The sequence below is a fragment of the Hypanus sabinus genome, chromosome 1 (assembly GCF_030144855.1).
Source record: "Hypanus sabinus isolate sHypSab1 chromosome 1, sHypSab1.hap1, whole genome shotgun sequence".
NCBI classification, from domain to species: Eukaryota; Metazoa; Chordata; class Chondrichthyes; order Myliobatiformes; family Dasyatidae; genus Hypanus; species Hypanus sabinus.
The window spans coordinates 113,960,963-113,988,026 of NC_082706.1; the positions used below are offsets into that span (position 1 = coordinate 113,960,963).

General features: G+C 40.4%; 1 protein-coding gene across 8 annotated transcripts in view; it reads left to right on the plus strand.

Moving 5' to 3' along the window:
- phf20l1 (PHD finger protein 20 like 1) overlaps positions 1 to 27,064 on the plus strand; it is a 106,825-nt gene that overhangs the window by 8,165 nt on the left and 71,596 nt on the right. For all 8 annotated transcript variants that reach the window (XM_059974739.1, XM_059974720.1, XM_059974765.1 and 5 more), the window contains 4 exons: positions 917 to 1,040; positions 7,512 to 7,683; positions 14,454 to 14,538; positions 22,552 to 22,640. In XM_059974739.1, the coding sequence (XP_059830722.1) occupies positions 958 to 1,040; positions 7,512 to 7,683; positions 14,454 to 14,538; positions 22,552 to 22,640 (429 nt within the window). In that variant the 5' untranslated portion in view covers positions 917 to 957. The remainder of the gene's footprint in view (positions 1 to 916; positions 1,041 to 7,511; positions 7,684 to 14,453; positions 14,539 to 22,551; positions 22,641 to 27,064) is intronic.

The window sequence follows — 27,064 nt, forward strand, 5'->3', positions numbered from 1 at the left end:
GTACTACACAAGAGTCACATTTAACATGGCAAAAAAAAATTGAACTCCAATGTCTAGTCACCTGTTTCTTGATGTCTCTTTCATCATTTTCTTAGTTTGATACAAATCTTTTCCCTGCCAATGTTTTATCTTCACACTCAGTCAGAATGGATTGACTGGATGTAAATAAGAACGTTCAGTTATTAGAATATTAATTTTAGCAAAACATTTGCCAGGTAGTGCATGATCTGTTTTATTGTTGTCTGTTTCCTAAGAATGGCCTTAATTTTGCTGAAAGTTCAAATGTGTTGCATATTGGCAATGCGCCATTCATAGAACCTTCAATACTTATTTAATTAAATAACAGAATAAGTAAGATTGACAAAATAAATTGCTGTAACAATTATCAAATCAGTGCAAAAGATTTGTGCTCAGAAAATAATGTAGAATTGTACTTGCAATAAAGTCTGACCATTGCAATTTCTTTGTTCTGTTTTCATCATGCTTCATCCTTTGATTATGTCAACCTGTGGGCTGAGTTCCATCTGCAAGTATTCTCCACCCCCCCCACAAAGAAAAATAATACCCGCACTTTATCATCCTGTTCTCATTCTGCTTCTGCTCTAGGCTTTTCCTCTCTGCTTCTACTTTTGCCCCCACCACACTTTATTCCATTCATTTCTTTCAGTATTTTGCACAGCATGGAATAATTGACCGTTCTAGAAAACACAGCTTTAGATGTTGCACTTTTGTGACTGTGTACTTGCTTGGCTTGGCTTGGTGTATAATTTCCTTCCTTCCCCCTACCAGGAATTCAAGCCATTCTAACCTATTTTATATTTAGCTCAGGATCTCCATGAGCTCTTCATGGGTTCTTGCTCTCAAGGAATAAAGTAAACTTACCTTAATGCTTAATGATAAATATTTTTTTCGATAGGCAATAGAAAGGGGTAATTGATTAGAGGAGAGAGTTTAAGGATGAGCAAAATTCCTCCAAATCGCCCAGGAATTGTGTTTGCAGTGGGAGCCCGTTTGGAGGCCCAGGATTATCTGCAGAAATGGTATGTATGTTTTCTTATTGTCAACAGTTTTGGGCTTCATACCTCAGAAAGGGCATGTTGTCATTTGAGAGAGAGGGTCCAGAGGAGGTTCATGAGGATGATTTTGGAATTAAAGGGTTAACATATGAGGAGTGTTTGGTAGCTTTGGGCCTGCACTCACTGGAATTTAGAAGAATGTGGGGGGATCTTGTGGAAACCCAACGAATGTTGAAAGGGCTGGATAGGGTGGATGTGGAGAGGATGTTTCCTGTGCTGTATCCAGAACTAGAGGAGAAAGAGAAAGAAAAAAGGTGATCTTTTAGAACATCGGTAAGGTGGATTTTTTTTTAGACAGAGAGTAGTGAATCTGGAATACTCTGTCACAGACTACAGTGGAGGTCAGGTCTGTAGGTATATTTAAGGTGGAAGTTTCTTGATCAATCAAGGCATCAAAAGATATGGAGAGAAGGCCAGTATATGGGGTTGAATGGGGTCCAGGGTCAGCCATGAAAGAATGGCGAAGCAGACTTGATGGACATAATGGCCTAAGTCTGCTGCTATGTCTTATGGTCTTATTTATCCATTTGTGGAATAAATGTGATTTTTCTATAAATTTCATCCGACTTTATTCATGATAATAAAAATAAACTTCACATATGTCTGTGAAGCTTGTTTTGATAGTCTTAATTCAGATGTAAGAATCCTTTAAACTAGTGCCAAGTAACAATGGATGCTTTCATAGAACTTTACTAAATGATCAAGAGGTAAAAAGACAATAGGATGAGGGTTCTCATGAAAGGAAAATAGTATTGTGCTGCATTATGATTGGTACATAAGAAATTTGCACAAGGAAGCCAAAATTAATACTCCATTAAAAGTGCTCCTCGGATGGATCGGCAGGCAACGGTTAAGACCACCTCTGCCAGGCTTACGATATGTATGGTAGTGGGATAAGGACAAAGACTGTTGTTGTTTAGCTATATATCAACGATTTGGATATGAATGTACGAGGTATGTTTGATAAGCTTGCTGATGACATAAAAGTTGGTGGTGTTTGAGGTAGTGAACTTTGTCAAAGGTAGAATATAGGTCAAGTGAAAAGTTGGGTTGGAGCATTAACAGATGGAATTTAATCCAAACAAATGTGAGGTGTTGCATTTTGAGAATCCAGGTAAGAGTAGGTCAGGTATAATAAATGGCAGAATATTAAAGGATACAACATAAGACTTTTGAGTCATTGAATCTGCTCCACCATTCAATCATGGCAGATTTATTATTCCCTCTCAACCCTGTCCTCCTGACCTTTCCCTGTGGCCTTATTAATCAAGAAACTTAATAAATTCTGCTTTAAATATACCAAATGACTTAGCCTCCATGGCAGTGAATTCCACAGATTCACTTTCCTCTGACTATAGAAATTCCTCCTCATCTCTGTTCTGAAGGGAAATCGTTTTATTCAGAGGCTGTGCCTTCTGGTCTGAGATTCTCCCAGTACTCGAAACAACCTCTGCATGTGCATTCTATCCAGGTCTTTCAATGTTCAGAAAGTTTCAATGAGATCCTTCTCATCCTTCTAAACTCCAAAGAGCCATCAAACGCTCCTTATGCGTTAACTCTTGCATCTAAAGATCATACTTGTATACCTCTTCTGGACCCTCTCCAATGCCCTCCCTTAATACCAAAACTTCTCTCCATACTTTTGTGGTCTGACCTGTGGTTTTAAAGACTCAAAATAGTCTACGCCTTTTTTCTTCTACTGAAGTGAGTGACCATACACTTCCCATCTGTCACGCTTTGTCCATTCTCCCAACATGTTTAAATCCTTCTGTAGACTCCCTGCTTCCTCAACATTACCTGCCCTTCCAGCTATGCAAATTTCGTCGTAAAACCAATACTGCCATCCATGTCATAACACCTGAAAAGAAACTCACACAGGCCACTGGGGACCACCACTAGACACTGACAGTCAACCAGTGAAGGACCTCTCCCTCTTATTCCTACACTGTCTTTTGCCAGTCAGTTGATTTGCTATCCATTCAAGTACTTTTTCTGTAATACTATGGGCTTCTATCTTGTTTTGCAGGTTCATGTGCAACACTTTAAATGCCTTCTAAAAATCTTAGTAAACAAATCTGTTGATCGTCTATTCTGATTGTTACTTCCTCAAAGAATTCCAACAGATCTGTCAGGCAAAATCTCCCTTTGAGGAATCCATGCTGACTTTGGACTGTTTTATTCTGTGATTCCAGTACCTCAAAACATTATCCTTAAAAATGGACTTTAAAATCCAGTTGAAGTCAGTCTAACTGGCCTATAATTTCCTGTCTTTTGTCTCCCTCCTTTCTTAGAGTGGAGTGACTTTTTTTTTTGCATCTTTCCAGTCCTCTGGAACCATTCTAGAATCAGCTGATTGTTGAAAGATCACTACTAATGCCTCCACAATCTTGTCAACAAACCTGTGTTATAGTTTGTCATGTCCAGGTGTCTTACTCATTTTCAGACCTTTCAGCTTCCTAAGCACCTTTGACATAGTAATAGCGACCACACTCACTTCTGCCTCCCGACCGTCAGGAACCTGGCAAGCTGCTGGTATCTTCTATAATGAAGATTGACACAAAATACTTATTCACATTGTCTGCCATTTACTTGTTCCTATTGCTGCTTCTCCAACATCATTTTCCATTGATTCCACTCATGCCTCTTGTACTATATATATCTGGAAAATCCTTTGTTATCCTCTTCTATATTATTAGCTAGTTTACCTTCATAATTAATCTCTTCTCCCCATATTGCTTTTTTAATTGCCTTCTGTTGGTTTTTAGACACTTCTCAATTCTTCAATTTCTCACTACCTTTTGCAATATTGTATACCCTTTGCTTTGCTTTTGTGCTGTCTTTGACTTCCCTTGTCAGCCATGGTTGCCTAATCCTTCCTTTAGAGTGCTTATTTGTGATTAAATGGTCCTGTGTTTTCCAAATTGCTTTCAGAAGCTCCTACCATTGCTGCTCTACCGTCATCCCTGCTTAGATCCCTGTCTAATCAGTGTTGGCCAGTTGCTCTCTATAGTTACTTTTGCCTTTGAAGTTAACTTTGCTCAACTGTATTATTGATGCATCTGATTTTTAGCTTCTCCCTCTTAAAACGTAGTGTGATTTCTATCATAATATGATTAGTGTCTCCTAAGAATTCCTTTGTCTTAAGCTTCGCAGTCAAATCTGGTTTATTGCACAACACGAAGCACAGAATTGCCTTTTCCTTCATGGGCTCAACCTAAAAAGCTGTCTCTTAGGCACTCTACAAATTCCTTATTTTGGGATCCAGCACCAAATTGATTTTCCCAGTCTACCAGCATATTGCTGTCTCCCATGACTACCATAACATTGCCTTTTTTAATCTCCAGTTGTAGATGAATGTTGACAAACAAAGGGACTTTAGAAGTCAAAGGTCTTTAGCTTTCTGGAAGTTCCAATACAGGTCGACAGTCTGGCAAAAGAGGCAAATGACATGCTTGCCTTCATAGGTTGGATATGCAATATAAAAGTTGGGACATCTGTTTCAACTTTACTAAACGGTGATTGCCACATGAGGGAAAATGTGCTTGTGCTGGAGAGAATGCAGAAGAGTTTCACCAGGTATGTTGTTTGTAGTTATGGGGAGAGAACGAATAGGCTATTTTTCCTTGGAGCAATGGTGAACTGAGAAAGGTATTTAAAATTGTAAGATGTATAGGTATATTACATAGTCAGAATTTTCTTTCCATGATAGGATATGAAAAAGACTAGGACACAGTGTGAGGAAGGAATTTTAAAAGGAGTCTGAAAGGAAAGCTTCATAACACAGTGTGGTTGAAATCTGGAATTCTGACAAAGAGGTCTTAGAGTCATGTGCAGTCACTGTTTGAAACATTTAGATATGCACTTAAATAGGCAAAACTTGGAAGGATATGCACCAAATGTGAGCAAATGGTAACTTGGTTTATAACTGTCACATGTACTGAGGTGCTGTGAAAATCTTTGTTTTGCATGCTGTCCATACAGGTAATTTGCTTAGCATTGCTTAGAGATAGTACAAAGGAGGATGATATTAATGCAGAATAATGTGTTACTGTTGCAGAGTAAGAGCAATGCAGGCAGACAAATAAGTTGCAAGGCCACAATGAGGTAGATTCTGAGGTCAAGAATCCATTTTATCATATAAGATGGATTCTTGTTCTGTAGTCTTGTAACAGCAGGATAGCAGCTGCTCTTGAGCCAGATTGTGCATGCTTTCAGGCTTTTCTATCTTCAGTGCCCATTGACCAAGGTGAGGTGTCTTTGATTAAGTTGGCTGCTTATCAAGTGTAGACAGTGCCCATGAAGGAAAGGCTGGTTTCCATGTGTATTGAGTTGTGTCCACAACTTTGTGCAGTTTCTTGCTTTTATGGGAGGAGCATTTGCTATATCAAGTGGAGGAAAAAGTTGTTGTCGTCATGACACCCTACAGCTAGGTTCTCTAGCTCTCTATCAAGTGTCGTCTGTAAACTTGTAGGTAGCGTTAAAGCAGAATCTAGCCACACAGTCATAAGTGTACAGGGAGCTGAGTTTGAGTGCTGAGGATGTAATCTTGTGGGGCACCAGTGTTAGTTCTGATGGTGTTCGGCTTATCCTTACTGATTGTGGTCAGGAAGTTAAGGATCCTGTTGCAAAAGGAGTTGTTGAGTCCTATATCTAGGATTTTGGAGATGAGTTTGCTTGGAATTATGGTTGAGCTGTTAGCTAGTAGTCTAAGGAAGGTGGCTTTATTATCTGGTTGCTCCAGAGACAAGATGAGGGATTAATATATATAGCTTAAAGATTGACATTGACATTGGTTGTTGGGGCCCATTCCTGTACTGTAATCTGTATGACTTTTATCTGTTTCTTACCCCTTTACTGCAAAGAACATTTTTTTGAATGAAGCAGGGCTCAACAAATCTAGGTGTTTCATGCACAGTAGGAGCAATTCTGAACTGAATTCTCCTAAAATGTGTGTTCCTTTTGTTCAAGTTGTCTTTAAAGATACATTCTCAAAATTTAGACATCACTGAAAAGGGAATGAGTCATTTCTGCTTGTCTTTGGGAAGGTACTGATAACTCTTTTTGAGCCAGCAAGAAAGTCAAAGGTAGCAAATTCATCTGAGCACAATCACCTGCAGGTCCAAGTTGCAAACCATTCTGGCTTGGAAATGTATTGCTGTTCCTCCTTTATTATAGGGTCTACATCTCGGAAAACTTCTATCCAGGAGCGTTACCAGGGTTGTAGATGCTCTCCACCACTTTTTTCAAAGATTGTTAGGATAGGGGATGAATGTTGGTCTTGCCATGAATGCCAAATGTTGAAAAATGAATACAATAGAAATTGCCTTGGCAATGGATTGAACTATAGTATATCTGTGATAGGATGCTGTGTGACCTGAAGGCAAGCTCAGTTCTGTTGTTGGCCAGATACAGTCATAGAAAATTTGGTCTTTAATGTTTGTGTCGGTTGAGAAAGAGTCAAGAAAGGAGTTATTTTGCTCTCCTTTGTCAGAGATAATAATTTTCCTGTATTTCTGTGGAATAATTGCTGCTATTTACAAATAAGCCAAATCCTGGATGTGGTTTGAGTCTTCCTGCACAGAGGCATAAACTTGTTCATTATCTGAATTACAAATGAAACTGAATTCTGCAGAAGTTTTAAAAGCCTACTTTTGATGACACACTGATGAATCAGTTGATGTGCTTCACGTATTGATATGTGAATTTTGCTGAATCGAGAGGATTATTTAAATAACATAATCTTTGAGCTGAGTGATATCATGCAACATTTCAAACAATCAAAATTGTTATCTTTGTTTTACATGTTAGAAATAAAATATTGATTGTTTCCATTCAAGTAAATAATTTAATAATTTTAGTGCTGTTAATTATGGGCTGAAATGGAAATAATATTGAGGGAAGCATAATTGATGGTAAAATAAGTAATAAATGTTTCATCTGTTCCCTTTTTGGAAGCAGTGATTCTGCAAGATTAGGATTAAACAATGTTGAAAGCAATTCTGGTCCTTTGCCACTTGCTTCACATAAAATCATACTGGAAATTTTCAGGGCGTATTTAACGATGAGGAGTGACATTTGAATTAGTCACTGACCTCCTGTGTTTCTTTGCCACTGTTCCATGTCCACTTAGGAGCCTATTTCTAAGGTTTACATGTTGTATTTTTTATTCTCTTCAACTGAGTTGGTTCTATCTGTGTAACTATTACGCCAGTGAATTTCCATTGAGCAAACATGAGAAAGAATTGATCATGATTCTTTTGTTCATTGATGCTTTTCCGGTCCGATGAGTTATTTGGGGAAAGACTTGCATATGAATTTAGGAGGGTAGCCTTTTGTCCAAATTCATTTGGGAGCAGATTATGTAGAAGAATAAATTTGCATTGATTTGTTTCATAATTATCATGTTATCTGTTGTCTGTGTTATTTCACCTGGAGGTATGCATCACGAATTGAAAAGATTGACTATGAGCAAGGAAAAATGCTGATCCACTTTGAGAGATGGAGCCATCGGTATGATGAATGGATTTACTGGGACAGTCATCGTCTACGACCTCTTGAGGGGAACTCAGTACAAAAAGAAGCACTTAAAGATGAGGAAGAGATTATAGTGAGTGAAAGCTTTGGATTTAAATAATTTTCCCCAAGTTGATTCCTTCCTGAATCATTTTAGGTTGCCAGTGGACATTTTTTTAACCAAACATTGTGGATTGTATAATAGAATTACTTGAGGAAATAGTTGTTGCTTGTCATCCCATTTTTTTTTCTAGTCAACTTACTACAGTCTACAAAATTTTGAAAAAGGTTCCAGATCTTTCAGCTGGAGACTGGCAATTGCACCTGAAGCTTCCAGCTTTCAAGTTCTACCTGTTTAACTGCAAATTTGGCAATCAGAGGGCAAGTCAGAAATTCTGAACATTGCAGCTGATTATAACCAATTACAAATTAACTGTTTTTCTGGGAATAGTAGACCACGCATGTTGTTTGGAGTTGCAAATGTCCTGAATTTGCTTGTTCTGCATCTATATAAGGCCAACTTTGCTTGCAGAGTGTTCCCTGGCACCAGATGTTAAGGCCCTAAGTGGTATTAGGGTTATGAGTGATATGACCAGGTAGGGTGGTTGGGCCTGAATACGCTTCACCTATGAAGCACTTCTGGAGCCTCTGAGAAATGGATAAACTCCTTACTACCTGTCAAAGCTGTCAAGCTTTTTCATTGTTTTTTTCAATGTCTTTTGAAAGTTAAACAGTTAAAATAAATGCTGTACTTTTTTCCAAAGTAAACAATCAAAACTGTCACTGATATTTTACGTAAAATACAGTGCCTGTAAAAATTATTTATCCTTCCCCCCCGGAAGTTTTCATGTTTTACTGTTTTACAGCATTGATTCATGGTGGATTTAATTTGGCTTTTTTGACACAGATCAACAGAAGAAAAACTCTTTCGTGTTAAAGTGAAAACACATCTCTACACGTGATCTAAATTAATTACAAATATAAAACACAAAATAATTGCTTCCATACCTATTTACCCCCTTTAATATGACACACCAAATCATCACGGTGCAGCCATTTGGTTTTAGAAGTCACGTAATTAGTTAAATGGAGATCACCCTTGTTCAGTCAAGGTGCTTCAATTGATTGTAGTAAAAATACACTTGTATCTGGAAAGTTCAACTGCTGGTGAGTCAGTATCCTGACTAAAACTATACCATGGCAAGTCAAAAGAACAGTCCAAGAAACTCCGCAAAAAGGTTACTGAAAATCACAGGTTAGGAGATGGATACAAGAAAATCTCCAAGTCACGGAATATCCCTTGGAGTACAGTTAAGTCAATCATCAAGAACTGGAAAGAATATGGCACAGCTGTAAATCTGCCTACTGCAGGCTGTCTTCAAAAACTGAGTGACTTTGCAAGAAGAGGATTAGTGAGGAAGGACACCAAAAGATCTGAAACAGCTCTGGAGGAGTTACAAGCTTTAGTGGCTGAGATGGGAGACACTGCACATACAATAACTGTACTTCATCAGTCACAGTTTTCAGGGAGAATGGTAAAGACAAAGCCACTGTTGAAAAAAGCTCACATGAAATCTTGGCTAGAGTTTGCCAGAAGGCATGTGGGAGACTGAAGTAGCTGGAGGAAGGTTCTATAGTTTGATGAAACCAAAATTGAGCTTTTTGGCCATCAGATTAAACACTATGTTTGGTGTAAGCCAAGCTCCGCACATCATCAGAAACACATCATCTCTACTGCGAAGCATGATGATGGCTACATCATGCTGTGGGAATGTTTCACTGCAGCAGGCCCTGGAAGACTTGTAAAAGTAGAGGGTAAAATGAGTGCATCAAAATACAGGAAAATCCTGGAGAAAAACCTGATGTAGTCTGCAAGAGAACTGTGAATTGGGAGAAGACAATGACCCCAAGCATAAAGCCAAAGCTACACTGGGCTGGCTTAAAGCAACAAAGTTAATGTTCTGGAGTGGCCAAATCAGAGTCCAGACCTCAATCCGATTGAGAATTTGTGGCTGGGCTTGAAAAGGGCTTTTCATTCATGATCCCCATGCAATCTGACAGAGCTTGAGCAGTTTTGTAAAGAAGAATGAGGAAAAATTGCAGTGTCCAAATGTGCAAAGCTGATAGACCTATCCACACAGACTCAAGGCTGTAATTGCTGCCAAAGGTAAATCTAGTAACCACAGACTTGAAGGGATTATGCAGGCAATTATTTTATGATTAATAATTGTAATAAATTCAGTCCAATTTGTAGAAATGTGTTTTCACTTTGATACGAAAGTGTCTTTTCTGTTGATCAGTGTTGAAAAGCCAAAATAAATCCATTGTGACTCAATGCTGTAAAACAATAAAACATGAAAATTTCCCAGTGGGGGGTTGGGGGGGTAAATACTGTTTTGTGGCAACACTAAAATGCAAAGACAAAATTAATGCAAACTAAAGTATTACAAGGTAGTGTTCATGGACTGTTCAGGGAGGGGAAAGTGTCAAAAGTTAGAATAAAATGAATAAACATGTTTAGATTAAAACAAACGCAAATAGCTTCTTTTTTTTAACAAAAATCACTTTCATATATCTCTGTTCTCATTTAAGACCATAAGAGCAGGATTAGGCCATTCAGCCCATTGAGTCTGCTCTGCTTTTTCATTATGGCTGATCCATTTTCCCTCTCAGTGCTGATCTCCTGCCTACTCCCCGTATCTTTTCATGCTCTGACTAATTAAGAATATATCAAAATCTGCTTGATACCCAATGATCTGGCCTCCACAGCCACCTGTAGCAAATAATTCCACAGGTTCACCACTCTTTGGCTAAAGAAATTCCTCCTTATCTCTGTTCTAAAAGTATGTCCCTCTATTCTGAGGCTGTATCCTTTGGTCTTAGACTCCCACATCATAGGAAACATACTCTCCACATGCACTCTGTGGAGGCCCTTCAACATTCAATGAAGTCACCCCCTCATTCTTCTGAATTCCAGTGAGTAGAGGTCCAGAGTCATCAAATGCACCTTATATGACAAATTTTTCAATCTTGGAATCATTTTTGTGAACCTCCTTTGAACACTCCGATGTCAGCAATCTTTTCTTGGATGAGGGGCCTAAAACTGCTCACAGTACTCTAAAAGTGAAGCCTCACCAGTGCTTTATAAAGCCTCAACATTACATCCTTGCCTTTATATTCTAGGCCTCTCAAAATGAATATTAACATTGTATTTGCCTTCCTCAGCACCAACTTAGCCCACAAATTAACCTTCAGGGAATCCTGCATGAGCACCTCCAAGACCCTGCACCTCAGATTTTTGAATTTTCTCTCCTTTTAGAAAATAGCATATGCTTTTATTTCTTCTACCATACATTTCCCAACAATGTATTCCAGCTGCCACTTCTTTGCCCATTCTCCAAGTCATTTTATAGTCAACTTCCTGAAAGCTACCTACCTCTTCAACTATCTTCATATCCTCCACAAATTTGGCCACAAAACCATAAACTCCATCATCTAAGTCATTGACATATAGCATAAAAAGAAGTGGTCCCAACACAGACCCCTGTGGATCACCACTAGTCATCGGCTGCCAACCAGAAAAGCTCCCTTTGTTCCAACTCTTTATCTCCAGCCAATCAACCAATGCTTTTTTGCATGCTTTTATCTTTTCTGTAATTCCGTGGCCTCTTAACTTGTTAAACAGCCTCGTGTGGCACTTTTTCAAAGGGCTTCTGAAAATCCCAATTACACACCATTCTCTGATTGTTCTTCATCTATCCTGCTTGTTAATTCTTAAAAGAATTCTAACAGATTTGTCAGGCAGGATTTTCCTTAAAGCCTTGCTAACTATGGCCCATGTTATCATGTGCCTCCAAGTACCTCAAAACTACATGCTTAACAGTCTATTCCAACATTTTCCCAACCACTGAGGTAAGACTAACTGGCTTATAATTTCCCTTCTTCTGCCTCACTCCTTTCTTGAAGAGTGGAGTGACAGTTGCAATTTTCCATTCCTCCTGAAAGATGCCAGAATCAGTTGTTTGTTGAACGATCATTACTAATGCTTCCACAATCCCCTTAGCCACCTCTTTCAGAACCTTGGGGTGTATACTATCTGGTCCAGGTGACTTATCTACCTTGAGACCTTTCAGTTTTCCAAAAGCCTTCTCTGTAGTAATGGCAACTTGACGCACTTCTGCCCCCTGACACTGTCAATTTCAGCATACTGCTGGTGTCTTCCACAGTGAAGTCTGATGCAAAATACTTTTTCAGTTCATCTGCCATTTCCTTGTCCCCAATTGCTACCTCCCCAGCAACGTTTCCCAGTGGTTCGATATCTATTCTCACCTCTCTTACACTGAAGAAAATTTTTGGAATCCTCTAATGTTATTGTCTAGCTTACCGTCATATTCTGTTCTTTTCCTTGTTTCAAACATTTTTCATTGCCTTCTGTTGGTTGCTAAAAGCTTCCCAATCCTCTTAACTTCCCACTGATATTTGCTCTATTATATGCCTTCTTTTTGACTTTTATGTTGGCTCGGACTTCTCTTTTCAGCCATGGGTGTGTCATCTGTCTGTAGAATGCTTCTTGCTCTTTGGGTGTATATATCCTATAATTTCTGAATTGCTTCCAGAAATTTCAGGCAATGCTGTTCTGCCGTCATTCCTGCCATTGTTCTTTTCCAGTCGATTTTGGCTAGCTTCTCTCTTATGCTTCTGGAATTTCCTTTACTTCACTGTAATACAGATGCATCTGACTTTAGCTTCTCCTTCTCAAATTGCATTGTGAATTCTACCATATTATGATTGCTGGCCCATAAGGGCTCCTTCACCTTAAGCTTTCTAATCAATTCTGGTTCATTGCGCAGCACCCAGTCCAGAATAGGTGATCCCCTAGTGGACTGAACCACAAGCTGCCCTAAAAAGCCATCTCAGTGGCCTTCTAGAAATTTTTCCTCTTGGGGTTCAGCACCTACCTGATTTTGCCAATCTCCCTGCATATTGATGCAGTTATAAGGAAGGCAAGACAGCGACTATACTTCATTAGGGTTCTGAAGAGATTTGGTATGTTAACAAATACACTTAAAAACTTATATAGATGTACTGTGGAGAGCATTCTGACAGGCTGCAGCATTGGTATAGCGGGGGGGGGGGGGGGTGTGGCTAGTGCATAGGACTGAAAGAAGCTGCAGAAAGTTATAAATTTAGTTAGCTCCATCTTGGGATACTAGCCTGCAAAGTACCCAGGGCATCTTCAAGGAGCAGTGTCTCAGAAAGGCAGCGTCCATTATTAAAGACATTCAGCACCTAGAGCATGCCCTTTCCTCACCATTACCCTCAGGTAGGAGATACAGAAGCCTGACGGCACACAATCAGTGATGGAACAGCTTCTTTCCCTGTGCCATCCAATTCCTAAATGGACGTTGAACCCTTGGACACTACCTCACTTTTTAAATATATATTTCTGTTTTTTGCACAATTTTATTCTATTTAATGTACATATACTGTAATTGATTTACTTATTTACTATTATTATTTTGTGTATTTTTTTTGTTCTATATTATGTATTGCATTGAACTGCTGCTAAGTTAACAAATTTCGCAACATAAGCCAGTGATAATAAACCTGATTCTGATATTAAAATCCACCATAGCTAGCATCAACAGTGGTCTTTTGGCATGCAGTTTATATCTCCCATTGTAATTTGTAGACCATATCTTTACTACCGTTTTTGGGGTCTGTATATAACTCCCATTAGGGTCTTTTTGCCCTTGCAGTTCCTTCGCTCTACCCACAATGATATTGTACCTTCTGACCCTATGTCACCTCTTTCTAATGATTTGATTTAATTTTTTTTAATCAATAAAGCAAAGCCAACCCCATCTGCCTAACCTGCCTGTCTTTTTGATACAATGTATATCCTTGGATGTTAAGCTCCCAGCTATAATCTTAAAACCACGATTTAGGGATGCCCACAACATCTTGCATGTCAATCTGTAACGGTGCTACAAGTTCATCAACCTTATTCCATATACTGCACATGTTCAAGTATAATACCTTCAGGTCTATATACACCCTTTTCGATTTTTTTTCTGCTTTTTACATTGCAACTCATCCTTTTCCCTGCAATTTTACCCTTTCTTCAGACTTTCATTGCTATCAGTCTCAATGCACACTGCCTCTCTTTGTAAACCAACTGCCTAATACATTCAGCTCTTACTCCAGTTCCCATCCCTCTGCCAGATTTAAATGGATGTGTTGCAGATCTTTGTCAGGCATAACCTTCTGCTGGATCTAAAAACAAATTCTTCTGTGTAAGTCCTGGGGATCACAGCAAACTCCTGTTCCACCATTGAGTTTGCCTAATGGAAAGCACATCAGGAAATTGCAGCAAACCTTATCACAAAGTTCAGTATTTCACATTTGTGCAATGCTATGAAGAGGTCTTGAACATATGGCGATATGAAAACAGCTATATAAATTCAGTTTTCTCTCTGAATGTACCTGGGTACCTTTTATTCCACTGTACAGTCTCTTGCAGCCTTTTCTTCTCTGCAACTTCCTCTTGTTATGGTTGCCCTGATAGCTCACTATCTCTCCCATTTATTTCTGTTTACAGATTGTTTCTTTTCCTTTCATCTCATTCAGTGACAGCTGACTAAAGAGTTTTGTGCAGTGTTTCACAAGCTGATGCAGGAATTAGGCAAAAGGTTGAGCATATGAATGTGTTGCCCACGGTGTGACAAATTTCAGTAAAACTTTATCAAGTTATTTATTTTTAAATTTAAAGAAAATAGGAGAGGAACAAACCTTCTTGGATTCAGTTCCAAAGATAACTCATTGATTTATGAAAACTGAGGTAAAAATATTTCCCCTGTACAGGATTTCAAAAAAGGAGATGAAGTTCTGGCTCGTTGGACAGATTGTCGTTATTATCCTGCCAAAATAGAATACATCAATGAGGAGGGTAGGTGTAAAGAATATTTATCTGTTTCCAATCTCTAATGAAAGTTCCGTTTCCACTGATTTACAAGTCCATGTGTCTGTTGTCCAAATAAGGGTATGAATGTTGCTAATTTAAATATGTGTACTAACTTAACGATTAGAACCTGAACCACCTTGGTAATGTTATTTCTTTTTTTACAGTGGTGCTAGAAAGTTTGTGAACCTTGTAGAATTTTCTCTATTTCTGCTTAAATATGACCTAAAATGTGATCAGATCTTTACATAAGTCTTAAACTAGATAATGAGAACCCAATTAAATAAATAACACATAAACATTATACTTGTTCATTTATTTTTGAGAAAATGATCCAGTGTTACATGTATTTCTTGAAATGAGTTTGTGAAGCTCTGGGGTGAGGCCTTCTACAAAAGCTATTTGGAGTCGGGTGTTCCAGTCAATGAGATAAGATTGGAAGTGTAGGTTGTAGAGGTGCCTTGTGCCCTCTTTTAAAAAAAAGACATACAAAGTCAGGTTACTGACAGAGACTCCACTTTACAAGAAAGTGCAATACTCCTTGATCAAAACAACTTTCAGAGGACCTTAGCAGAAGAATTGTAGAGATACATGAAGCAGGAAAAGGCTACAAAAGCATTTCTAAAGATGTAAATGTTCATCAGTCCACAGTAAATAAGAGAAATTGTTTGCAAATGGAGGGAACTCGGTTCTGTTGCTGCTCTCCTTAGGTGTGGGCGTTTTTCAAAGATCACACCAGGAGCACAATGTGCAATGCTGAAGGAGGTGAAAAAGAACCCAAAGGTAACAGCAAAAGACCTGCAGAAATCTCTAGAACATGCTAAGTCTCTGTTCATGTGTCCACTGTAAGAACAACACTGAATAAGAACAGTGTTCATGGAAGGACACCTGGGAGGAAACCACTGATCTCCAACAAAAAAACATTGCTGCATGTCTCAAGTATGCAAAAGAACACGTGGATGCCCTACAATGCTTCTGTGACAATGTGCTGTGGATAGATGAGACAAAAGTTGAACTTTTTGGCAGAAATTCACATTGCTATGTTTGGAGGAAATAGGACACTAAACAACAACACCAAAACCTCATCCCAACTGTGAAGCAGTAAGGAAGAACCATCATGATTTGGGGCTTCTTTGCTGTCTTAGGGCCTGGACAGCTTGCAGTTATTGAGGGAACAATGAATTCAAAATTGTATCAAGACATTTTACAGGAGGATGTCAGGGTAGCAGGCCATCACCTGAAGCTTAATAGAAATGGATCATGCAACAAGGCAATGATCTGAAAGACAGGAGTAAATAAACAACAGAATGGTTTAAAAAATTAGAAAATTTGTTTTTGGAATGGCCAAGTCAAGGTCCTGACCTTAATTCTATAGAAATGTTGTGGAAAGGCCTGAAACAAGCAGTTCATACAAGGAAGCCTACCAACATCTCAGTTGAAGCAGTTTTGTAAGGAGGAATGGCCTAAAATTCGTCCAAGTTCCCAGAAATAAGAAGAAATCTGCAGATGCTGGAAATCCGAGCAACACAAACAAAATGCTGACGGAACTCAGCAGGCCAGGCAGCATCTATGGAAAAAAATACAGTCGACGTTTTGGGCTGAAACCCTTTGGCGGGATTGGAGAACAAAAGCTGAGGTGTGGATTTGGAAGGTGGAAGGAGGGGAGAGAGAAACAGGCAATAGGCAAAACCTGGAAGGGGGAGGGATGAAGCAAATATCTAGGAAGTTGATAGGTGAAAGAGGCAGAAGGCCATAGAAGAAAGAGGAGAGAAGTGATGGGTGGGCAAGGAGATAATGTGAGAGAGGGACAAGGGGATAGGAAATGGTGAAGTAGGGTGGGTGGTGGAGGCATTACTGTAAGTTTGAGAAATTGATGTTCATGCCATCAGGTTGGAGGCTATCTAAGCAGAATATAAGGTGTTGTTCCTCCAACTTAAGTATGGCTTATCCCGACAGTTGGATGGTCATATCAGAATGGGAAGTGGAATTAAAATGGGTGGTCCCTGAGAGATCCTGTTTGTTCTGGCAGATGGCGCGTAGGTGTTTGATGAAGCAGTTTCCCAATCTACGTGGGGTCTCACCAATGCACAGGAGGCCACACCGAATATAGTATATGACCCCCAACAGACTCCTAGGTGAAATGTTACCTCATCTGGAAGCACTGTTTGGAGCCCTGAATGGTAGTGAGGGAGGAGGTGCAGAGGCAGTGAAGCACTTGCTTTACAAAGAGCCACACTGGAAGAACTGAACACAGTATATTATCAGAAATGTTTGGTTGAAGTTATTGCTGTATAAGGGGCGGGGGGGGGGGGGGTGGGGGGGAGGTCACACCGGTTACTGAAAGCAAAGGTTCACACACTTTTTCCAACAAATACATGTAATATTGGATCATTTTTCTCAAAAAATAAATGAACAGATGTAATGTTTTTTTGTTTCATTTATTTAATTTGGTTCTCTTTATTTAGTTTTAGGACTTGCATGAAGATCACATTTTAGGTCATATTTAAGCAGAAATAGAGAAAATTATACAGAGTTCACAAGCTTTCTGGCACCACAGTCGTATATTGTTAGCTGGTTCAGTTGACAGCTATTACCTCAGGGCTGTTGTACTTAATTTCACAACCTTTCATGGTAAGCATCCCGCAGAACATGACTGTGGTTCACTGGCACCATTTTGAATATCTTTAACTTTCAAGCAAGTGTGGGACCTTTTAAGTGGATGAAGTTTCATCACCATGGCCAGGATTGAGGCAGGAGTGGGGACTCCAAGCCAGACAGAAATACGGGAATGAGACCCCCTCTACCCAGTATCTTGTTAGCAAATGTGCAATCACTGGGGAACAGGATTGAGGATTAATGTATCAAAGGGAAATGAGAAATTGTTGTGCTCTGTGTTTTAAAGAGGCATGGCTTACTCACAGCATGCCATATTTGGCGATCAGTCCCAAGGGGTTCTTGATACACACGATGGACCTAACTGCTGATTCAGAAAAGGTAAAATGTTGGGGGGGCTGTTTCATGATAAAATCTCTGTGCTCCAATTTGACAGTTTCGTCATATTTGTGTACTCCTGACCCAGAACACACAATAGTTAAGTGTCGACCATTCTATTTACCAAGAGAGTTCTCCTCGGTCATCCTGATCACATATTTCACATACTACCAGTAGATGACTGTAATCAGGCACCATGATTATCATGGACTTTGTTTAAAAAAAAGTCGTAGACAAGCGTGTTCCCACAAAATCATTGGGTCTTCCTAACCAGAAACTCTCCATGAACCAGGAGATCTGCAATCTGCTAAGGAGCAGATGAGAGGCATTCAGATCTGGCAACCAAGTAAGATGCAAGATGATCAGATGCAATCTCCAGAAAGCCATCTCATGGTTAAATTGGCAATTTCAGACTAAACTTGAATCAATGAAGGATGCTTGATAGCTGTGGCAGGGCTTGAATGCTCTTACCTCCTACAATGTGAAAATAAAGTGACATAGGTGAAACAGGGTTTCACTTCCAGATGAGTTCCATGCCTTCTATGCTCACTTTGACCATCAAAACATGGAAGAACCTTCATGAACTCCCACAACCCCATTTGACCCTGTGATTTCAATCTCTGAAGTTGCCATGAGGGCATCCTTCAGGAGAGTGAACCCACGGAAAGCATCTGACCCAGATGTACTGCCTGGCCAAGTATAAAGACCAGTGCTGATCGACTGCTTGGAGTATTCAGCAATATCTTTAACCTCACGCTCCGGCAGTCTGAGATATCCTCTTGCTTCAAGCAGGCCTCAATCATACCAGTGCATAAGAAGAACGTAGTAACTTGCCTCAACGACTATTGTCCAGTGGCACTTACATCCACTGTGATAAAGTGTTTTGAGAGGTTGGTGATTAAACGTGCTTGAGAAGTGACTTGCATCCACTACAGATGGCCTACAGGCAAAGCAGGTCCACAGCAGATGCCATTTCATTGGCTCTTCATTCAACCCTGGAGTATCTGGACACTGTACATCTTTATCATCTACAGCTCAGCAGTCAACATTGTCATCCCCTCAAGATTAATCAATAAGCTTCAAGACCTTGGCTTCAATACCTCCTTGTGCAATTGGATCCTTAATTTTCTCACTTGCAGATCCCAGTTAGTGGAGAGGTAGAAAGGTGGAGAGGGTCAGCAACTCTAAATTCCTCAGTGTTATCATTTCAGAGGACCTGTCTTGGGCCCAGCACTTAATTGCAAAGAAAGCACAGTAACATCTCTACTTCCTTAGAAGTTTGCAAAGATTCAGCATGACATCTAAAACTTTTCAAACTTCTATAGATATGTATTGGAGCATAGAGTGACTAGTTGCATCACAGCCTAGTATGGAAACACCAATGCTGTTGACCGGAAAATGCTACAAAAAGTAGTGGCTACTGCCCCGTCCATCACAGTAAAGCTCTCACCTCTTGAGCACCTGTACATGGGGCACTGTCACAGGAAAGCGGCATCCATCATCAGGGACCTCCACCACTCAAGTCATACTCTCTTCTCACTGCTGCCATCAGGAACAAAGTACAGGAGCATCAGCACTCACTACCAGATTCAGAAACAGCTATTACCCCTCAAACATCAGGCTGTTGAACCAGTGGGTACAACTTCATTCAATGTCAGTCGCCCCATCACAGAATAGTTTGCACAATCTATGGACTTGTGTTCAAGGACTCTTCATCTCATGTTCTAGATAGTTGCTGCTTATTTATTTTCTTTTTCCTTTTTTTGTTCTCTTTTGCACATTGGTTGTTTGTCCACCCTATTGAATGTAGTCTTCCATTGATTCTGTTATGGTTTTTGGATTTACGGATTATGCCTGCAAGAAAACAATTCACAGGGTTGTATATGTAGACGTGCATGTCCGTTGATAATAAATTTACTTTGGGCTTCCATTGCAGGATGAGGAAAAGAGCCAACTCGTTTTCTCATTCTAAGACTTCACAGCTGGTAGAGTTGCTGCCCCACAGCTCCAGAGTTCTGGGTTCAATCTTGACCTTGGGTACAGTCGTTGTCTGGTTTGCATGGTCTCCCTATCACATGTCCTTCAGTTACTTCCCACATCCGATAGATTAGTATGGTGGGTTGAAAATTGTCCAATGTATGTGATTGAGTGATAGAATCTGGTGGTAGTTGTTGCAACTATAGGGAGAATGAACTAAGAATGCTTGTTGGAATATGGGAGAAATAAAAATGGGATTAATGTAAAATTTGTACAAGTTGTAAAAACAGGCAATTGATGGGTCAGCCATAGACTAGGTGGACCAGAGTCATAGAACAATAAAACAGATATAGGCCCATCGGTTCAGTCAGTCCATGCCAACCATAGTGACTACCCTTCAAGTTATAATTTCCTGTATTTGGCACATGTTCCTTTAAGCCCCATCCTTCCTTGTATCTATCCAAGTACTTCCTATTGCACCTGCCTCAACCACTTCCTCTGGTAGCTTGTTCCATATAATCACCACCCTCAAAGACAACAAATTTCAAAACGCATGCAGATGATAATAAACCTGATTCTGACCCTCTGCGTGAAAGTGTTTTCCTCTCAAATCCTTTTTAAATCTTTCTCCTATCATCCTAAATCTAAGGCCTCTGTTTTTGGATTATCCTATGCTGTGGAAAAGACTGCTACTGTCCACCTTACCTACGCTGCTCATTATTTTATAAACCTCTAAGGCAACATCTCATTCTTCCTTGTTCTATGAATGAAGACCTGCCCTGGTCAACCTCTCTCTATAATTCAGGCTCTGTAGTCCTGGCCACATCCTTGTAAACCACAAATATGAAACGTGCCCTGATGAAAGGTCTCAGCTCAAAACATTAACTATTTATTCAATTCCAGAGATGCTGCCTGACTTGCTGAGTTCCTCCAGCATTTGTGTGTTTTGCCTTGAACATCCTTTAAATCTTTTCTGTACTTGTTCCAGTTTAACAACATCTTTTTGTTTACAGGGTGAATAAGACTTGTCAGCTTAAACCAGCCTGGCCATTGTCCTCTAACTCCTCATTAGCAAGGTGTTTTTGCCCGTAGAACTGCAACTTACTGGATGGTTTTGGTTTTTGCACCATTCTCTGTAAACTTTAGAGACTGTTGCAGATCAGCAGTTTCTGAGATTCTCAAACCACACTGTCAGTTACCAACAATCATTTCATGGTCAGAGTCACTAAGATCACATTTCTCCCTGTTTCTGATGTTTGGTCTCGATAGCAACTGCATTTCTTGACCATATCTGTGTGTTTTATGAATTGATTTGCTGCCACATGATTGGCTGATTAGATATTTGCATTAATGAGCAGGTGTGGAGGTGTACCTAATAAAGTGGCCACTGAGTGTCAGGCCAGTGCTGGTTTGACTTTACCAAATGCATCACTGCATACTTTTTTGCCACTCAACGCACTCTCCTTGGTGATCAAAATTCCCCTGTAATCTATGGTAGCTTTCTTCACTATTAACACTATCTGATTTTCTGTCATCTGCAGATTTACTGATCAAGCTTTGTGTATTTGCATCCAAAACATTTGTGTAAATAACGTATAATAAGGGTTTCAACACCAACCTTTAACTATCTCTCTCTTTTGAATCTATCTGCTAATTCCCTCTGGAGTCCATGGGACCTAACCTTCCACAACTGCCTAACATGTTGGACCTTCTTGAAGGCCTTGAAAATCGAAATAGACAACATCCTTGCCCTACCCTTATCTACCCTTTTGGTTACCTCTTCAAAAAACACTAAAAGATCCATCAGCATAACTTTGCACACACTGAGCCATGCTGCCTCCTCTTATTCAGACTCTTTCTATCCAAATGTTGCTGGATCCTATCCCTTGGAATTCCTTCCAGTACTTTTCCCACTACTAACATCAGGCTTACAAGCCTGTAGTTCCCTGGCTTGTCCTCGTTACCTTCCTAAACAACAGGACAACATCAGCCATCTTTCAGACCTAAGGAACTTCAGTAGCCAATGGTGAGGCAAACACCTCAACCTCCCACAAAGTATGAGGATGCATATCCTTAATGTGCTGATAATACCTGTTTCCATGGACCTCTTTCCATGCTGCATGTCACTGACCCAGAGCTCAAATTGTGTGATGGTTAAGAAGGCCTTTAAGATCTCTGACATGATTGCAAGATGAACAGTTTGTTCTCTTCAGTGTCCTGATTAATGTTCCTTTATCTTATTATAATAATAAAGCAGAGTAAACCACTAGCGAGAGAAAATCCCAAAACATCGACTGCACTTTTTTCCATAGGTACTGCCTGACCCGCTGAGCTCCTCCAGTATTTTGTGTGTGTAAACCATGAACATCTTGTTTTTTTTAAGAGCTTTTCTCAAATTGGAGTTGTTGCACTTGGAGTATTATGTCCACTTTTGATCACTGTTATGGGAAAGTTGTGGCTAAAGTGTAAAGAGTGCAGAATAGATTTAAGGATCTTACCAGACTAGAAGGTTGGAGTTGCATGGAAAGGTTGTCCAGGCCAAGTCTTTATTCATTGGAACGTAGGAAAATGAGAGGGAACCTCATATAAATGCTTAAAATTATGAGAGGCATGGATGAGATGGACAGTAACAGTCTAGGGGAGTCCAAAACTAGGCAGCATAGGTTTAGGGTGAGAGGAAAGATTTGAAAGGGTCCTAAGAGGCAACCTTTTCACACAAAGGATGGTGGGTATATGGAACAAGCTGTCGGAGGAAATGCTTTGAAATAGGACAATAATATCTTTTAAGAAGCACTTGGAGAGGTGCATAGATATGGGGAGGCACGGGCCTTTGATGAATAGGGACTGAGCACAAGAAATTAGGGCTGGCTGGGTGAGCGCCGAGGTCAGTGTGGACTTGTTGACCAAAAGGCCTGTATCTGTGCTGTATTGCTCTGAGTTTGTGGCATAAATGCATCCTAATAAAATCCTTACTTATGTATTGTATCCTCTAAGAATGTACTATATCTAATTCTTTTTATTGACTTTTAACAGGCACCTACACAGTGCAGTTTTATGATGGTGTTATACGGTCTCTGAAGCGAATACATGTAAAGTCAATGCCAGAAGATGCCAAAGGGCAGGTAAGCTATTAATCATTTAGATGCCAAGGGTACTTGGAGATCATTGCTGTCTATAGATGAGGGACATGATTCCTGTTTCAGTGATTTTTGTTCATGGATTCCTATCTTGAAGTTTTGGTGTATGAAAGAAAGAGAGACTTACATTTGCAAAGTGTATTTTGCATCCTTGTTAGGGCATTTCAAAGCATTTAACATTCATTTTTAAAATGTGGTTTCTGGTGTAATGTAGAAAATAAAGTGGCCAATTTGCACCAAATAATTTCCCACAAACAACACCTTTATAGCTACCAAATAATTAGTTTCAGTATTGTTGCTTTGGAGATAAAATAGTTTGACAGTTGTGCCTGTTTTTTGAACCTCAACTAAATAACTATTATTTTTGTGTGCTTTTGTTAATAGAAACACTCCATCATCTATTCTCTTGTGAGAGCATCCCACTCTGCGTAATGTGTTGGAAAATCTATGTTTGAAGATATAATTTGGGATAATTATCTTTTCAATTTAGGTTTTTACTATTTCTGACAGTGCTGTATCCCTCTTTCTATCACTCATTTCCCTTCCTGGTGCTCATGTTCACATTTCCTGCCCATCATTACAGAGAATGTGCACTCATCAGGTTTTCAACATAGCCTGTCAATCACACACTTCTCTCTAATTTTCATGCTATTATGGCACCTTTCTTTGTCAATTTCACATGCTTTCTCTATTCTTGGGATGCCACCTAAGCTCCTGGAAAGGTGTTAGTATTTTGATTGATCGCCACAAAATCCAGCAGGTATTATCCAGAAGTAAGTTTGCATTTTCATAAGAAAATGAAGTACTTGTCATCGTTTTTAAAGAAAATAATTCTGCTTGAGATCTGGAGGACGACGCATCTTAACGGGAAGGTTTGCTAGTACTGCATGAGGAGTGGAGCAGATGGTGGAGTAGTGTGGAGACATGTTGTTAAGACCTCAGACAGAGTAAGGAAGCAAATGGTTGAGCATGGTGTGACTAATGTTCTGAGTTGCATATTTCAAAGCAAGAAGTATTGTAGGAAAGGCAAATGAGTTCAGGGCATGGATTAACATATGGATTTATGATACTGTAGTCATTATTAGTTGCAGGAGGGGCAGGATTAGCAGCTCAATATTCTGGGGTTCCATTGTTTTAGAGGTAATAGCGTGGGAGGCATTGGAGGTTGGTCCAGAAGGTTCAGTCGCTTGGCATTCAATATGAGGTAGTAAATTAGATTAGACATTGGCTTTATGGGAGAAGCCAGAGAGTAGTACTGGGTGGATGCTTCTCTGACTGGATGCAGCAGGGATCGCTGTTGGGTCCTCTGTATCAATAACCTAGATGAATATGTGGTTAATTTAATTTGTGGATGATGCCAAGATTTTGGGTGTAGCAGACAGACTATCAAAACTTGCAGTGAGGACTGGACCAGCTGGAAAAATGAGCTGAAATTGGCAGATGGAATTCAATGCAGACAAGTGTGAGGTGTTGGACTTTGGGAGGACAATCCAGGGTAGGACAATGTTTACAGGCAAGAGAATTCAATATTCATACCATCAGGTTGGAGAGTACCCAGGTGGAATATAGGGTGTTGCTCCTCCACCCTGAGGGTGGCCTCATCTTGGCACAAAAGGATGAATCAACATGTTGGATTTTAAAATGTTTGGCACTGGGAAGTGCGGAGGTGCTCAATGAAGCTGTCCCCCAATTTGTGAGGGGTCTCACCAGTGTAGAGGAGGCTGCATTGGGAGCACCAGACACAATAGATGCTTCCAGCAGATTCACTGGTTAATTGTTACTTCACCTGAAGGACTGTTTGGGGCCCTGAATGGAGGCGAGGGAGGAGGTATATGGCAGGTCACAGGCCACTTGCAGGGGTAAGTACCTGGAGCAAGATTTGTGGGGAGGGATGAATGGACAAGGAAATCGTGGAGGGAGTGATCCCTGTGGAAAGTGGATGGGGCAGGGAGGTAAAGATATGTTTAGTGGTAGGATCCCTTTGGAGAAGGCAGAAGTTGTGGAGGATAATATGTTGGATTCGGAGGCTGATGGGGTGGTAGGTAAGGACCAAGGGGACTCTATCACTGTTACAGCGGCGGAAAGATGGGATGAGCATGGATGTACAGGAAATGGAGGAGATACGGGTGAGGGCAGCATCAGTAGTAGAGAGAGGGAAACCCCTGTTTAAAGAAGGAGGACAGTGGAGGTGAAAAAACTGAGAAAAGGGTATTATAGCATTCTTACAGGAGATATAGAACATAGAATAGTACAACACTTTGCAGTCCCTTCGGCCCACAATGTTGTGCAGACCCTCAAACCCTGCCTCCCATAAACCCCCCCCACCTTAAATTCCTCCATATACCTGTTTAGTAGACTCTTAAACTTCACTAGTGTATCTGCCTCCACCACTGAGGCAGTGCATTCCACACACCAACCATTCTCTGAGTGAAAGACCTTCCTCTAATATCCCCCTTGAACTTCCCTCCCCTTACCTTAAAGCCATGTCCTCTTGTACTGAGCAGTGGTGCCCTGTGGAAGAGGCGCTGGCTGTCCACTCTGTCTATTCCTCTTAATATCTTGTACACCTCTGTCATGTCTCCTCTCATCCTCCTCTCCAAAGAGTAAAGCCCTAGCTCCTTCAATCTCTGATCATAATCCATACTCTCTAAACCAGGCAGCATCCTGGTAAATCTCCTCTGTACCCTTTTCAATGCTTCCACATCCTTCCTATACTGAGGCAACCAGAACTGAACACAGTACTCCAAGTGTGGCCGACCTAGAGTTTTATAGAGCTGCATCATTACATCGCGTCTCTTAAACTCTATCCTTCGACTTATGAAAGCTAACACCCCATAAGCTTTCTTAACTACCCTATCTACCTGTGAGGCAACTTTCAGGGATCTGTGGACATGTACCCCCAGATCCCTCTGCTCCTCCACACTACCAAGTATCCTGCCATTTACTTTGTACTGTGCCTTGGAGTTTGTCCTTCCAAAGTGTACCGCCTCACACTTCTCCTGGTTGAATTCCATCTGCCACTTCTCAGCCCATTTCTGCATCCTATCAATGTCTCTGCAATCTTCGACAATCCTCTACACTATCTACAACACCACCAACTTTGTGTCATCTGCAAACTTGCCAACCCATCCTTCTACCCCCACATCCAGGTCGTTAATAAAAATCACAAAAAGTAGAGGTCCCAGAACAGATCCTTGTGGGACACCACTACTCACAACCCTCCAATCTGAATGTACTCCCCCCACCACGACCCTCTGCCTTCTGCAGGCAAGCCAATTCTGAATCCACCTGGCCAAACTTCCCTGGATCCCATGCCTTCTGACTTTCTGAATAAGCCTACCATGTGGAACCTTGTCAAGTGCCTTACTAAAATCCACGTAGATCATATCCACTGCGCTACCCTCATCTATATGCCTGGTCTCCTCCTTTAAGAACTCTATCAGGCTTGTTAGGCATGATCTGCCCTTCACAAAGCCATGCTTACTGTCCCTGATCAGGCCATGATTCTCTAAATGCCCATAGATCCTATCTCTAAGAATCTTTTCCAACAGCTTTCCCACCACAGATGTAAGGCTCACTGGTCTATAATTACCTGGACTATCCTTACTACCTTTTTTGAACAAGGGGACAACATTCGCCTCCCTCCAATCGTCCGGTACCATTCCCGTGAACAACGAGGACATAAAGATCCTAGCCAGAGGTTCAGTAATCTCTTCCCTTGCCTCGTGGAGCCTGGGGAATATTCCGTCAGGCCCCGGGAACTTATACGTCCTAATATATTTTAACAATTCCAACACCTCCTCTCCCTTAATAATCAACATGCTTCAGAACATCAACCTCACTCATAACTGGAGATAGGGTAGGAAGAGGTATAGTCGAGATAACCATGGGAATCTGCAGGTTTATAAAAATTGTCACTTGACAGTTTGTCTCTAGAGATGGAGACAAAGAGATCGAGAAATGGGAGGGAGGTGTCAGAGATGGATCAAGTGAATTTAAGGGCAGGGTGTGTAAGTTAGAGGCAAAATTGATAAAATTAATGAGAGCATGGGTACATGAAGCAGTGCCAATGCAGTTGTCAGATAGCAGAGGAGGAGTTGAGAAGTGTAACGTTGCACAGGTTGTTCAGATTGAGTACACAAGCTGGGATGTTATGTTGAAATTGTTTAAGTCTTTGTGGCCAAATTTGGAGTATTGTCTGCAGTTTAGGAAAGTTGTAAAATGACATTGGAAGAATACAGAAAATTTACAAGCATATTGCTGTGACTGGAGGACATGATTTATAAGGTTAGAAGTTTGTTCCCTTGAACATAGAAGATTGAGGGGAAATTTGATGACTGTATATGAAATGATGAGGGGTATAGATTAGGTAAATGCAAGCAGGCTTTTCCCACTGAGGTTGGGTGAGA